Source organism: Podarcis bocagei (assembly GCF_964188305.1).
Source record: "Podarcis bocagei genome assembly, chromosome: 9".
Classification (NCBI taxonomy): Eukaryota; Metazoa; Chordata; class Lepidosauria; order Squamata; family Lacertidae; genus Podarcis; species Podarcis bocagei.
The window spans coordinates 65,757,363-65,773,643 of NC_138134.1; the positions used below are offsets into that span (position 1 = coordinate 65,757,363).

At 46.7% G+C, this 16,281-nt stretch overlaps 1 protein-coding gene across 8 annotated transcripts in view; it reads left to right on the forward strand.

The window, feature by feature from the left end:
* Positions 1–16,281, forward strand: part of MAPK10 (mitogen-activated protein kinase 10) — a 244,030-nt gene that overhangs the window by 209,555 nt on the left and 18,194 nt on the right. For all 8 annotated transcript variants that reach the window (XM_081207164.1, XM_081207165.1, XM_081207163.1 and 5 more), the window contains one exon: positions 8,444–8,568. In XM_081207164.1, coding sequence (XP_081063290.1) covers positions 8,444–8,568 — 125 coding nt within the window. The remainder of the gene's footprint in view (positions 1–8,443; positions 8,569–16,281) is intronic.

Here is a 16,281-nt window from a genome sequence, read left to right on the forward strand (position 1 = left end):
TAAAGTACCTACATGAAAACACTGCAAAGTGACACGTTTACTAACTGTGCTCCCAAAAATGTCACAGGGACAGTAGCCTGCTAGAAGGTTGTGGTCAAATCTCCACATTGCAAAGGAAAAGTTGCCAACTATTTTTTGTTCAGTCTCTGCCGCTGTCCCATTAACAAAAAGTGAAGCAATTTTATTTATTATTAGTTTCTGTACTGCCCTCCACCCGAGGATCACAGGGCAGTTTACAATATAAAAACAGATTTGAAGAATCACAGTGGAATCGGAAGTCCTGGAAGATGCAAGCGATGTTATCTTTGACGTGTTTTGCAAACAGTTCACAATGAGCCACTACCCATTCTAGCACCTCCTTCAGGCCAAACTGTAAAAGGCCCTTCCACTACAACACAGTGAAGCTGCAGTGGAAACAGCAAAGTATGCCTTATTTGCTGTTTTCACCACCATTGAGCAGGCTCGGTGATCAGCACTCACGAGGGTCTGCTTGCATTCATCTGGAGTTTTTCTCCACTTGTGTTCAAGCTCCTCTCCTGGCTCGTATTATTGCCCTCAGCTCTGTTGTATACCAAGGAGCCAGCTGGGCTCCATCAAGTGGAAGAGGGCACTCCAGGGCGATTGTGTCAACAGCCTGGGCCATCTGTATATTCCACGGATCAGCCAGGGCTTCAGCAGGAGAACCAGTTGTATTAGCCGTAAAGTTCTCTAGAGCCATCTGGAAACCAAAGGGATCTGCCAGCCTTGAAGGCAGACCATCTGAATAGGTCCCTCTCCTCCTCTGCAGGAGGGGAAAACTGCTGAACACCTAAATCCCCAACAGGAGGTGATCCAACCATGATAAGGGGCTGATATGAATATCCCCTGTTCTCAGGTCATGTTCTTCTTGCCCAGCCAGCACCTTGGGCTGGTGACATGTTGCAGATAGTGCCATGGTTGCCATGGCATGCCCTGAGTGAGGGGCCTCAGCATGGATGTTGATGTCCCTCAGGACCAGCGGTCTGTGAGTCTTCAACACCACCTCTGGGACCACCAGTGTCAGCTCAGGCAGGTCTAGTTCCAGACACCCCAAATAGCACTGTCTCCTGCTTTGAAGCCTGGAGTGCTGCTTCCAGGTCATTGTAAACAGTGCTGAGCTAGAGGAATCAAAGCCTTGAATCAGCATAAGGCAACTTCCTGCGCACCAAGGAAGCACTGTAGGGTTAATTAAGCCTTCTGCCAACATCTTCCCCACCTGCATAGATGAATTGTCCATTACCAATTTCCTCCATGCTCTCAGCAGCCTTCTTGTGTAGGATTACCAGACATCTCTGGTTCCCGGGGACAGTCCTGGATTTGCAATTCTGTCCCTGGACAAATTCTGTCCCTGGAATGTCCCCAGATGTGCAAATCTGTCCCCGGGAAACGTGGTAGCGGCAGCCTAAGCAGCTCGGAGCCAGCCTGGTAGCTCAGTTGGCTCTGGCTGGCTTCAGGAGCTGCTCGCTGCCGTGGTGCCCGCCATTTTTCCTGCACCACGGCAGCAAGCAGCTCCTGAAACCAGCCAGAGCCAACTGCACTACCAGGCTGGCCCCTCCTGGGCAACGGCTGCCCACCCATGACTCCTAAACTTCCCCTGATCAGTCAAAACAAAGGGGGAAGGGGGAAGGAGATCGGGGGAGGCTCGGGAGTCATGGGTGGGCAGCGCGCCGTTGCTCAGTTTTTAAAACAACTGCGCATTTATGTTTCATAGGGTGCGAAAGAAGGGCTTTGCACCTTTATACAATATGCATGTGTGCTTGAACCCAGGGTCTTTTGCCTCACCATCCCCAATACTGACTCCCTGTTGCTACTCAGCTTCAAAAAATAAAATAAAGTGTCCCCGGATTCATTGAAAAAAATCTGGTAACCATATTCTTGTGCCCAATGCTGCACGTGGGGAAGGGACTGGATTAGGCCCCCCCAGCACCTCCCCATCCTTTGTTTGAAGCAAATCCCCATCAGCTGTGTACAAAAACGCACGAGACCTTCCTGGGAAGAATTAACTTGGGAGGGCTGCTGGTTCAAATTGCTCTGGTTTCAGGCTTTTGTCAGTTGAGAAGCACACAGTGCCACATTCAGCCAAAGTCTGACACTGGAAGCCCAGTTCTGCCTTGATTACAGTGGCACTAGATGAGCAGATGCCATTGTCTGCAGTGACAAGATGATTTTAAACATCAGCGGAGGCCGCGGTTAACTTCAACAGGGACGCCAAGCTTTTCCGAGAAAACAGCGAGTGATGTGTGTGTTTTGTACAGAAAAGGTTTCCGATTAGCGTTTTGGAACCTTCCAAAAGTGTGTATCAGTTTTGCACACATGGATTCCCAAGGTTGCCTGTAACGGTGATGCATAATGTTTTTTAATCTGCGGCAATTTGCATGTCATTACCCAGAATGCCTTTTCCCATCATACAGCAAGGCTGTTTGTCTGCACTCTGGGGGGTGATTGACGGTCTGGCCAAATGGCTTCAGAAGCACTCTATTATCCCACCCTCCCTTCCCCACCCCAGCCCACCACAATAACGAAGCACAATAATGGACTTACAAGGGATTTGAAGCAGATGCAGAGAGAAAGATAATTAAGATCTTCTTTCACTCCCTGGATGAAAGCAAACATATTTTTGCACGCATGCAGATATGTCTCCCCCATCCCCAGTCCTGATTTCCTGCCCTGATCTATTTCCTAAAAATATATTCTCTTGACGAAATGCCCTCAAACCTTTTAAAGAAGGTGTTTGGCATGCTGGAAACCAAAACTGCTCCGTCCTGTAGCAGAAGGTGATATTTTGACATTTGGCTGTCACCTGTGGAAGCAATTTATGGAACCTCCTTTATGGTCATGAAGTTCCTTATGTTCATTACTTTTTCAGCAGAATTCATAAGCTGCTCAACCTATCATCTGTTTAAGTGCAATAATTTTCAAAGCCCCTTGCTCTTTCTTTCACTTGTAGGTACAAAAAAAAAGGTGATTACAAGAACAATTGTAGCAGAACTATTCCAACTGCTTTAATGTATGCTTTGCGGGTGATGATACAAGACACCCCATGACATGTTGGTTAAATGGGGATTCACATGACACAGCTCATGGATGCTGCCCCTTTGAGCAAATTTTCTATCAGTTCCAGCAGTTAGTTTTACTAAGCTACCCCACAGATCCATTTTCTTTTTGATGTATGACACCTCTGATTTCTTCCTTTTCTCTGTCCACTTCCCAATCTTCCCCTCCCCTGACATTTGAAAAATAACAACAAAGACCAAAATTAAACAGAACCCCCAAGTATAGACAGCAAGATTTTGTGTGCGGTGTTCACCTTGTGCAAAGGACCTCTTCTACTTTCTGCTGCACCTCCTGGTACCCCTTGAAAAGCTTCTGTCGAAGTTTGGGAGAATCTCTGGAAGGGGTAAATTGCAGCTCTGGGGGAGTTAGTAGACACCTTGAAATCTGGGTCCCAGCCCAAATATCCAAATTAGGTTTATTTCACCTGTGTGTGGGGAACCTTTGGTCCTCCAGATGTTGCTAAACTACAACTTCCACCAGCCTGAGGAAGCATTTTCAGTGATGAGAATTGGATCTCAGCAACATCTGGAGGGCTGGAGTTGCCCTGTTCTTAATTTGCATCAGTGTAATTTGTAGGTGAACCTCTGCTTCATGAGCAGAAAGTGTGGGACGTGGGTGGCTCCCCCCCCACACACACACTGGCAGAGGAAAGTGGGGGTAGGGGGAGTGCACTGACCCTGGCACCATTGGGGAGGGGGTACCATTGTGGCTGCCTCCCCGAACATGCACCACGTACCCCACCACCATGCTGGGTGCCACGCCCCAGGACACATGTCATGCCCCGCGGGCGGCGCGCCACACCCCCAGCATGCACGTCACGCCCCCGGGGCGTGCGCCAGCCATGCCCCCGTCTGCTCTCCGCCCCTGGTACCGGAGCATGCAGCTTCGCCCCTGCCCCCCCCTTCAATAAATGTGTGCACGTATACTTCTAACCTGCATTAAGCTTTTAGAAGTACGGGCCCAGAAGATGGTATTTATTCTGGATTCATCCAGAATAAATGTGCATGGCTATAAATACTCCGTTGTCCTTGGAAGAAAGGAATACCATCAGAATATTTTTGCTACCCATATTCATGCAGTTTGGTTGCTTCTTTAAAAACATCCAGTGAACGGTGACTGAGTGGAGGTTTTTGTATGTCAGATATGGAATTAATGTGCCAATAATTAAGAAGGATACTATCGTGCACGGAGCACTTAGCATATGGATAGCTTTTAAAAAATCAACATTAACAATATTTTGATGGCACAAATCCTTTTCCACGAGGAAAACAGAACTGGATTCACACCCACATTTGGTGTGACTGTATGAGTGCTTTGATTGACAGATACAGGAGAACGAGAGAGAAAATTCTGCCGTTCCTCCTGCTTGTCCGTCATTCAAATGAGCTTTCATCTGGGAAATTAATGAAGCTCCTTCTGTCAGCGTGGCTCAAGGGTTGGCCTCTCTTGGCCAGATTCCATGTTTAACTGGCGACTCCCAGAGGCTCAACAATTCCTAGGAGATACGAATAGCCATCTCTTTGTCGGCTTGCTGCTCAGTGGCTTTCTGTAACACAGAGGCAATTACTTCGCTGAAAATAGAGTGGATTTCGGCAAGTGATGCTGCAGTAATCTGACAGGTTTGGGTTCTGATGCTGATATTATTGCTTCTTCATATCAGGAACAGAGATGTAGTTATTGCCATCAAAATAGGGATCAAGCTGGATGGCTACTTTTTTATCCCTCCAGGCAGTCTTAAGATGGCCATATTAACATTGCAGAAGTAGCTATGTCAGAATCGATGTGCAACTTAAATTTGAAATCCTTGAACGGAATGGGTCCTGTGATTCAGATGGGTATTTTTTTACCTACAATGCTGTCTGCAGAGAAAGTACTGGAGATAATGTTTCATCTGATGATTCTGTAGAATTCTGATGGCGCTCTGCATTGCTAGCGGCCACCAACGGATGCCTGATGATCGTCTTCCAAAGCAACTACTCTATTCCGAACTTAAAAATGGAAAGCGTAATGCTGGTGGCCAACAAAAGAGGTTTAAAGACTGTCTCAAGGCAATTTTTTTAAAAATGTAGTATAAACACCAACAATTGGGAAACACTTGCCTGCGAGCGCTCCAATTGGAGAACAGCCTTCACCAAAGGTGTCATGGGCTTTGAAGACACTCGAACTCAGAATGCAAGGGAGCAATGTGCTAAGAGGAAGGCACGCCTGGCAAATCCACACCGTGATCAGCTCCCGCCCGGAAACCAATGTCCCCACTGTGGAAGGATGTGTGGATCCAGAATTGGCCTCCACAGTCACTTATGAACTCATTGTTAAAACCGTGTTTATGGAAGACAATCTTACTCGCCTATGAGGGATCGCCAAAGAAAGAAGACAAGGGTCCATCTTTGAATCCTGTCCAAATTGCCTAAAATATACCCACCCTGGACTGTCAGAAGTAAATACTTTTACAATGAACTGGAGATGTTTCTAATTCATACGTCTTTACGCAACAGAGGCTCTTTGTGAGAATTGCGAGCCTTTATCCGCTAATCCATTAGTTCTTTTTCCTGCACATAAGTGCTGATTTTAATTAAGGGCAGTTGAGTGTAAAAATCATAGCGCTGGTTGAGGGTGTGCTGGAAAGGAAAAAAAGGTCAGTTTATCAGACGACTCTCATCCTGCAATTAAACTCCTTGTTGAAAAAAAGGTGCCATATTTAAGTGATTTTCAACCATGGACAAGCTTACTTTTTGAAAACAGTTATTGGATTTCATCCAGCGAGGGCAATTAAAACAAATCCTGAGATCTCTGGGTAAAGGATGGCATAGAAATAATAGAAATAGATAAATGATTTAGTAAGCCAGGGCACTCATTATTAAACCAGCTCCACCAGTTCCTGTTTTTCTTCTATCCTTCCTCCATTTAAATCTCCTATAACCCCTGTTTTAAAACAGCTGCATTGGTTGCCAGTTTGTTTCCAGGCCGAATTCAAGGTTGCTGTTTAAAGCCCTAAACGAACTCAGGTCCCAAATATCTGAAAGACTGCCTCCTTCCATACAGACCCTCCTGAGATCAGTAGAGGAGACCCTCTTGTTTGTTCCTACACCCTCAGAGGTTTGGGGGCAGCTGGCAGGGCATTCTCTGTGGTGGCCCCTAAGCTGTGGAACTCACTCCCCACAGAGATGCTTCATTATACTACTGTTGAAGAATGCTAAAGGTGCACCTCTTTACCATAGCTTTCATCACTTGAGGTTTACGTTCTTTAAAGGTAAAGGTAAAGGACCTCTGACAGTTAAGTCTAGTCACAAATGACTCTGGGGTTGCAGCGCTCATCTCACTTTACTGGCCGAGGGCGCTGACGTTTGTCCGCAGACAGTTTTTCCGGGTCATGTGGCCAGCATGACTAAGCTGCTTCTGGCGAAACCAGACCAGTGCACAGAAATGCCGTTTACCTTCTCGCCGGAGCAGTACCTATTTATCTACTTGCACTTTGATGTGCTGTCAAACTGCTAGGTTGGCAGGAGCAGGGACTGAACAATGGGAACTCACCCCGTCAGGGGGATTTGAACTGCCGACCTTCCGATCGACAAGCCCTAGGCTCAGTGGTTTAGACTACAGTGCCAACTGCGTCCCATTTAACATTCTTTAGGACCCACCTTATTTTTATGGTTGTAAGTTGTTTTAATATTGTTTTGTAATACTGTAACCCGCCCTAAGACCTTAGGGTGAAGGGCAGGTAAGAAATAAATCAATATTATATATTATTATTAGGCCTCCAAACCATTAATAACCAGTGCCTCAAGTCCAGCAGACCCTCCAAGTGGCCCTATTTTCCAGGGACAGTCCCAAATTTACAGAAGCCATCCCAGTATTTTATTTGACCCAGGAATATCTGGCTTTTCCTTAGGACATCCTTATTTTCTTTGGAGAAATGTTGGAGGGTATGTTACCTGACCCCCAAGCCATCTGAAAACAGCCCTGTATCAGGAAGTTTTTTAAATTTTTAGTGTTTCATTAGGTTTTTTTATATACGTTGGAAGCTGCCCAGAGTGGCCGGGGCAATGCAGTCAGATGGACGGGGTATAAATAGTAAAATTATCATTATGGAATAATAATATTATTTCTCCAATTTTCACTGGTGTATTCCCAGAGACCTGGAAGGTATTTTTGTGATTCTGAATTGTGGTCTCCTGCTTCAGACTCCAATATGATTGGATTTGTTGATTACTTGTCTAGTAATTACCCTTCTGAGGGGGATATAATCCCTAGAGAGGGGTTTTAAATTATCAGGAATGCAGTAGGGTCAAACTATTTATAAATTATTCCATTTTGGGAATGCTGCCAGTGTGATTCCATCAGGGACTATTCTTCTGTTAGAAGAAGGATAGGCACCTCACAGCTAATTACCATCCCATCAGCCTTATCAGCATTGTAGCTAAGGGATATGCTAAATTCCTACTTCTTAAACTTGAGAACAGTCAGTAGAAATGACAACTTTGCAGAGACAGATAGGTAGCCGTGTTGGTCTGCCATAGTCAAAATAAAAAAATTCCTTCTAGTAGCACCTTAAAGACCAACTAAGTTAGTTCTTGGTATGAGCTTTCGTGTGCATGCACACTTCTTCAGATACCTGAAGAATCTGGTATCTGAAGAAGTGTGCATGCACACGAAAGCTCATACCAAGAACTAACTTAGTTGGTCTTTAAGGTGCTACTAGAAGGAATTTTTTTATTTTAACTTTGCAGAGAAGAGAGATTGTTCAAATGAAGAGAACGTAAAGGAATGCAGATGTTGGCAAAAAGTGTTGTGTTCTGCCTCGACTTTCTGAGGCACTCTAGGCCCCAGAATTCCAATTGCTGAGAATTGCATACTCTCCAAGGTGATGTGACCCAAATCTAGGACACCATCTTCCAGGTCTGAAATCCTGCACAAGTCATGTGACCTGCGTGAGATTGCAGACCCAGAAAAAGTGTGGAACTGCAGCACCACACGTGATCCCGCAAAAGGCACCCACAATATAGTATGAGTGCTCATTGCAATGATTTTTTTTTTTTTAATACAAAGAATATTGACTCATTATAAAGAGCATAGAAGGGGAAAGTGGATGTGTTAATCTAATTCCATTTTTATAAATGAAAACCATAAACTTCATCTTGGAATGGTTACTATGAATGACAACAAGGTTTACCAGAGACATCTACCAGAGACATCTATTCATGTTCTAGCTCTCTCTTTGCCCGTTAAAGAGCATTTTGCTGTACAATAATTTACTGCATTGCCTGGCTTTAACTTGTCTGAATTTGATATCACGTTGATTGTCTCTTCACCCCCTTCCCGGCGTGGACATTCCTGCTCTGACACATTTTCTCTTTTGGTTTCCTTGCTCTAGCTAGCCAAGCCAGGGACCTTTTGTCAAAGATGCTAGTGATTGACCCAGCCAAACGGATATCAGTGGATGAAGCCTTACAGCATCCGTACATTAATGTCTGGTATGACCCAGCAGAAGTGGAGGCGGTAAGTGAAACATTGTCCTTTACACTAAGCTTTTCCGGTTATCACAAACCAGCGTTCAGCTAGCAATGCGAAAGGAATTTGTTCAGTTTGCATTTTAGGGGAAAGCATTTGCAAAAAAAGAGAAAAGTATTTTGCGTGTTGAGTCACAGTAGCCCCCCAATAATTCACACTTCACACATCAATTTTTGTTTAAGGTTTTTTGGCATAATTTTGGCCACAACTTTATTCAAATACAAAAATGTGAGTGGTTGCTTAGGCACTGGTTCCGACTATCTGTCCTTGCCCTCAGGGACAGAGCTGGCCTTCCGGATACCAGCGGAAGCCAGCGTGGGAAACAAGTATTGGGTGAGAAATAAAGCTGGGCACCAGACCATTACTTCTCACCCTCATGTTCCTGTGGGGCTTGCACGGCCCAAGTCCGACTCCGGGGACAAGGACGAAAGAATGGCAAGCCCCTGGATTTCCTTTAACGGAATTCCCATTCGCATCATTTGGAGGGGTAGGCACTTACCCCTCCAAGCACCAATTTAACCAGTGCCTAACCGCCAACCTTACAAGTTGTGACGATTTGCTACGCAGTAGGCAAAAACCAAATGGCACCAGCCAATCAGCCAGATGGCAAAATTCCTACCGTGCCCCCGCACCAAGGCGAACGACACCATGACAGGCATAGCAAGGTCAAGCGATCAGCTTAAATAAAAACCCCCCCTATTAAAGGGAGGGAGGGCGGGTGATCCGATGCAAAACGGCCAAGAGGCCGTGCCAACGTCTGGCCCCTGTATATATAGACTCTGACCCCTCCTCCAAATTGGCAACAATCAAAACACCCCAGCAACCCAGTTTAACCATTTAAATGGCCGGGATTCAACTAAATTTGCCTAGTCACTGGAGGGTGGCCTGTTCCCAACCGCAACACGTGCTCTCTGCTAGGGAGAACACGCTTTGCGTGTTGAGTCACAGTAGCCCCCCAATAATTCACACTTCACACATCAATTTTTGTTTAAGGTTTTTTGGCATAATTTTGGCCACAACTTTATTCAAATACAAAAATGTGAGTGGTTGCTTAGGCACTGGTTCCGACTATCTGTCCTTGCCCTCAGGGACAGAGCTGGCCTTCCGGATACCAGCGGAAGCCAGCGTGGGAAACAAGTATTGGGTGAGAAATAAAGCTGGGCACCAGACCATTACTTCTCACCCTCATGTTCCTGTGGGGCTTGCACGGCCCAAGTCCGACTCCGGGGACAAGGACGAAAGAATGGCAAGCCCCTGGATTTCCTTTAACGGAATTCCCATTCGCATCATTTGGAGGGGTAGGCACTTACCCCTCCAAGCACCAATTTAACCAGTGCCTAACCGCCATGGAGCCCTCAGCTCACCGCCAAACCACTCACAGCCCCAACCAAGACCTCAGCTTGGTCACCACCGCACCAATCCAAGCCTCATTCCCTGAAGCGGAAAGGTGCATGCCATCAGCTCTCAAAAAGAATCTCGGGGTGGGAAATTGCATCGCCACCAGCTCCAAAACTTTTTTGACCACAGCAGAATTGATGCGTTTTCGGGCCCTTTCAGTGGCAGCCGGGCAACGACTGCCCTTCCAAACGCAGCGTTGCAAAAGCTTTGACCAAAAATTTTTCGCTGTCGGCACCATTGCACGCAGCGTCTCCAGGTCACCCAAAATTGCAGCACGTAGTGACAAACAGTCCATGGGCACCAGGTCGTTCTCACCAAGCTGCACCACAATAGCAGCTGGCGGCCCCTCCAAGAGCAACTGCCTCCGGATACTTGGCAGGAACTCCGACCAGCACATCCCACGTCTGGACAGCCAAGACAAGCGAATATGTGGAGGAAAGCCGAAATCTGGACCCAATCCAGATTGCCGTGCTGCGACGCCAGCCCAATGGACGATACTGTGCCCCACAATCCAAACACGGGTCACCGCTAAACCTGATAAATAAGATGAAACAAGCAAAAATTGTAAGACACCAATAATGTTGACGAACATAATCTTTGAATGCATTCGATTTCCAACGACCTGTATTTTATTTCCACTGCCTTATTAACATGCTTTCCGGCCTTCTTGGTGGTACGTTTGTCTAGGCATTGGTTCCTGACTAGCTGCACCTGACCTCAGCAGGGCAGCACTGACGACTGGGCCCCACCATATCGTCAGTACCAGCAAACATTGTGGGGGAGCAATGAATCCCAAGGCAATCGCATCCCGCCAGGTGTCGTTCCCCATAGGGGAAAGATGCACCCCATCTGCCCTAAAGAGGGGAACAGCCTTGAAGAAAATTAGGAGGGTGCAATATTACAGAACCACCTAAAGCAAGGACCTATTTTATTTTATTTGTTATTTTATTCACTTTATTTATTTTATTCTATTATCCACCGCCTTATTAACATGCTTTCTGGCCTGCTCGGTGGTAGTTTGTCTAGGCATTGGTTCCCGACTAGCTGCACCTGACCTCAGCAGGGCAGCACTGACGACTGGGCCCCACCATATCGTCAGTTCCAATAAACAGCATGGGGGAGGAATGAACCAGGATCAGACTCAAGCTCACCCCAAATGCTCCCAGGGACTCTTGCATGGCCCTACCCCTCAAAAGGGGTCGACAAAAGCATGGCAAATCCTTGGATTCCCTTAATGGAACATCTTTGCGCATTGGAGGGGACAGGTGCTCCCACCCCCCCTCCAGACCACCTTGAACCAATGCCTTAAATTATTTTGAGTCCAGGGAGAGCTGCCATCAACTCAATCCAAGCCCTCTTGCATGCAGGAATGCAAACTTATGCTGGAGGAAGACAGCAAACATTCTCGCCCAGCTGTACCACCAGCACTGCGGGAGGACCTGCACAGGTCACACTCGACCGCACCAAAGGAAGGATCTCCTCCCAAAGCATTCCCCATCTGGACATCCAGTATATGTTCACATGGGCAGGAAGACTGAGATGACGCCCCAGTCCAAACCCGTCAACATGCTTGCCAGCCTAGTGTACAATGCTGTGGCCCAAATGTGCACAGCTGCTCCTATGAAAAAAGGAAACAACAGACAAGCATCAGCACAGACATCACTGTGACACTTCCTGATATAATCCTTGTCAGCGTCAGACTTCCAATGACCCGTATTCACAATCCTGTCTACTGACAGGCCCCCAGTGTGCAGCCTTTGCAGCAGCACCTAATCGTAAGGAATGAGGAGTGTTCAGCGGTAAGCAAGCCGCAGGCTCTAATAACTGGTGCACGACGTAAGCACATTGATGCCGGGCTAACGGGAACCCATTTTCATGCACTAGGAGCGGGCCAGCCCCCAGGGAATAAAAGCCAAATATTCTGTTATCCATAACCGGGCAAGGGCCCTCCTCACCTGTGGCGGGAAGCCTGATTGTGGCACTCCTGCCCACTAAGTCTGTTTTAGAGTTACCAGCTCTAATGACAAGCTCCAAAGGATAAGGAAAAGTCCTGAAGCAATAAGCCTCCAGAATCTCGGCCCCGTGCTGGCTCCAACAACCATTTCCCCAACCCTCAGTGCGAAAATGCAATGGACTACTGAAAGGAGTCTCACCTTGATCTTTAACCCGCAGACAAGTTTTAACTTGTTGCAGATACTGCATAGGTAAAAATTGACCGACTTCCTGCCCACTGTCCTATGAGGTTGGAGCCTATTCCAACCTTCCAAGGCCCTGCGCACTGCAAACTTTATACAAGGGTCTCTGAAAAAATAAAGCTTCAATGAAACAGACATTGCAGCGGACTGAATTCGGATAGTTATAACCGCATGCCCAATCTGCAGCAGGTGGACCAAACACTGCAGGATCTGCTCAGAGGATGGGGGCAAATTCTTCCGAATGGCCAAGAACTGCCAGCTTAAGGCTAAGAAATCCATCCAGGCCTTCCCATAAGAGGTAAAAGCAGAAGGGGAAATGGAAGCTGCCGCTCTCTGAAATTACTAATTGTTGTCAAAATGCCACAAGACTGGAAAAGTCTGGCAATAGCTGAGTCTGGAGCCCAGGATCTGAAGCGCTTCATCTGAAAATCGGATAGTGTCAGCGTAATTTGGAGAGTAGAAAGCACAATATTAAACCTTAAGTGGCGCAGCTCGAAAGCATGCGCGGAGGGGCAGAGACTGTGCTACAGCATGAGGACTGTTTTGCCAAGACGCTCAACACCACCTGGTTATCAGACCAAAAGCAGATCCGATGGTCACTGAACTCCTCGGGCCACATGTGAACTGCTACTACAATGGGGAAAACTCAAGAAAAGTTATGTCACATGATTGCCTCACCACACCAGGCTTGAGGCCATAGCTTTGCACACCAGCAGCCCTTGAAATAAAAACCAAAGGGCAAAGATCCAGCAGCACCAGCATGAACCTGAAAATCCCTGAGCGGGTTCAAGGTATCCTGCCATGGCGAACTACTATTGCATACATTCAGGAATTGCTACCATCGCCTGATATCTGCCTTCACCACATTTGGTAGGCATACACAAAGGTAAGGGGACCTCTGTCAGCATCGCCCTTGAGCCAGTGCCACCAACTGGACTCATCCACTTCAGCCCCAACTGGGCTAGGCGAGCTGGGTAGCACTTCCAGAGACCACCTTCTGCACATGAACAGGTCAAAGTGCTGTGGACTCACAGCTTAGAGTTGTGAGCACCGGATTCACTCCAACAAAAAGACAGTCGTCGCACAGCAGAGTACAGCAGAGTCTGAGTATATAAACAACTCAGAGAGCAGCTCTGTAGAATATCTTCTTTATTGTATCTACAACTATACAAACTATATACAGAGCTTAATAGGTCTAAGCATAAATAAATGCTGCACTGCACTGAGTATCTGCAGCTGCCCTTAGCAGCAACCTTATCTCTACACATGATCTCTAACACTCAGTCTCTCTCCCTCTCCGACACTGACTGACTTGGTGCTGGAGCAGAATAAGTAGAGACCAGAACACGCCTCCTCCTCTCTGGAGAATCAGCAGACTCCTCAGGAGATTCTTGGATATGGGAGGGGTGAAATCTAGGCAGCCTGGCCTAGTGGGAAGATTAGTTAAGTGACCCAGCAAGATCGGATCTGGTGAAGCATCACTTGCTACAGAGGAAGTATTACAAAATAACTTCCTTCAAGGCAGACAGCTTCTCCATAGCCAAGTGGTATGTTTTAGCAACGATATCCAACTGGATCCCTAAATAAAATGGGAATATGGGCAAAAGGTATTGAGCTATTGCTTGCCAGCTTCCAGCCCCCGCTTGGGCAGGGGGCATCTTGTGCAGCCATCATGATATGTAAATTTACAGGGCCGACGCTGGCCAGAACCCCTAAAGAAGTCCCAACCAAGCTGCCGCCAAGCCAGCTTCCTTTTCAGACACACACTCTGTGCAATGCAAAAAAAAAAAAAACAAAACAAAAAAAAAACAACAACACACACTCCGTGCAGTGCACACACTCTCCATGCAATGCAACTACACACTCCGTGCAATGCAAAAAGCACGCTCTGTGCAATGCAACTACACACTCCGTACAATGCACACACAAAACCTCTGTGCAATGCAACTACACACTCCGTGCAATGCAAAACACACTCTCTGCAATGCACACACCTTTTCATGCAATGCAACTACACACTCTGTGCACTGCACCCTCTGTTCAATGCAACTACATACTCCGTGCAATGCACACACACTCCGTGCAATGCAAAAACCAAAGCAAAACAAAAAACACTCTGTGCAATACCACTACACCCTCCATGCAATGCACACGCACTCCATGCAATGCAACTACACACTCCCTGCAATGCACACGCACTCCATGCAATGCAACTACACACTCCCTGCAATGCACACACCCTTCATGCAATGCAACTACACTCCATGCAATGCAACTACACACTCCGTGCACTGCACACCCTCTGTTCAATGCAACAACAAACTCCGTGCAATGCAACTACACCCTCCGTGCAATGCAACTACACACTCCGTGCAATGCAACAACACACTCCGTGCAATGCAACTACACACCCTCCGTGCAATGCAACTGCAAATCTCCTAGCAATGCAATGCAATTGCAGCCCGTGCAGCGCCGTGCTCTGCAACGCACAGAGCAAACTGCAATGCGGGCACGCAAAGGTGCTTTCTCCCAGTTGCATATTGCAAACATGGCGCCCATTACATCCCTCGCAGTGAGGTAACCACCAAAAGGACTTAAGTGTCCAGGTAGAGCATGGGGGAGCATGCAGCTGTCCCATACAGGGACCAATCCTGCAACCTAGGCATTACCGGCACTATGTGCTGACCCAGTGAAACCAATGCTTCATGGACCACATGGGGACACTATTCAGGCCGGAAACGCTTCCAGGCCATCGAATTCTAGGGCAAAGCCCTAGGATCACCTGCTAGGCCAGGCATAAATGTTTCCAGTGAAATAGCAGAGTTGAGGTAGCCCACAGCTTGTCCAGGTACCCCTGCTTGCCCTTTTAGAGGGAAGCACCCCTTCAAGAAACCCAAAGTTCTTTTATCACAAATGGGCCGAACTGCCCAGCAACAGAATAGCCCATAAGGAGCAGTTTGTTTTGTTTTGTTTTAACAATGGCTAAGAGGGGGATATGAACTCCCAGGTCCTAGTCCTGCACTTTAGCCACTAAGCCACAATGGCTCATCTCAAAATGGCAGTCGCCTCTATCAGGGCAAAACAAACTTAAAGAAAATAAACTTGTTCAGAAACAGCATAGTTCAAGAGCATATACAGAGTGCTCATAGTCCTTGGAGGCACAGGGAGCCATAAAGCCAACCTTCGGGGATACTATAAACGAAAGTGATACCAGCTAAGCTGGGAACAGCCCTGACTAGCCCCACAATTTCAACAAGAGAAATGGGGGAAACCTTTTTGCGAAAGAAAGCCCCTAACGGGGGCTCTCTCACTATTGGGAAAGGCAAGCCACAGATACAGGGAGAATCTTCCTACAGGGCAGGGTAAGGGGTGGGGTGGGAAATTGAACAGGAAAAGGGGGGAATTAAATTATTTAAGGGACTAGAGAGGATTAAAAGAAAGGGGAAATAAAGAAATAAAGAAATGTAACCAGACAATGAGAAGATTGTCCCAGTGCTCCATGTGATCCGATGCAAAACGGCCAAGAGGCCGTGCCAACGTCTGGCCCCTGTATATATAGACTCTGACCCCTCCTCCAAATTGGCAACAATCAAAACACCCCAGCAACCCAGTTTAACCATTTAAATGGCCGGGATTCAACTAAATTTGCCTAGTCACTGGAGGGTGGCCTGTTCCCAACCGCAACACGTGCTCTCTGCTAGGGAGAACACGCTATGCGTGCATGGTTGCACACTTGGATTTTCTGCTGCTGTTTCATAATTCCAAAATTGTCTGCTTTTTTTGGTGATCATTTAAATTGTACTTATTTCAATTATACTTTTGTAAAACAGCCTGAGACCGTTTGATAAAGGATGGGCTATAAATATGAATAATAATAAATATAAGATAGACGCACACAAAAATGTGGGCAATTTTTTTTTAAGTTACAGATGCAGAAATGGATTGACCTGAGCTTAAAGACTGCAAAAATGAGAAACTGTGAGAAACTGAAACAGACAGTTTCCTAATTCTGATTTGAATAGGAACAAGTTTTTCCAACTCGCTGGATAATGTGCAACTGATGTCTTTATATTCTAAATCACTTCTGTTGCATTATTCTATTTTTAGT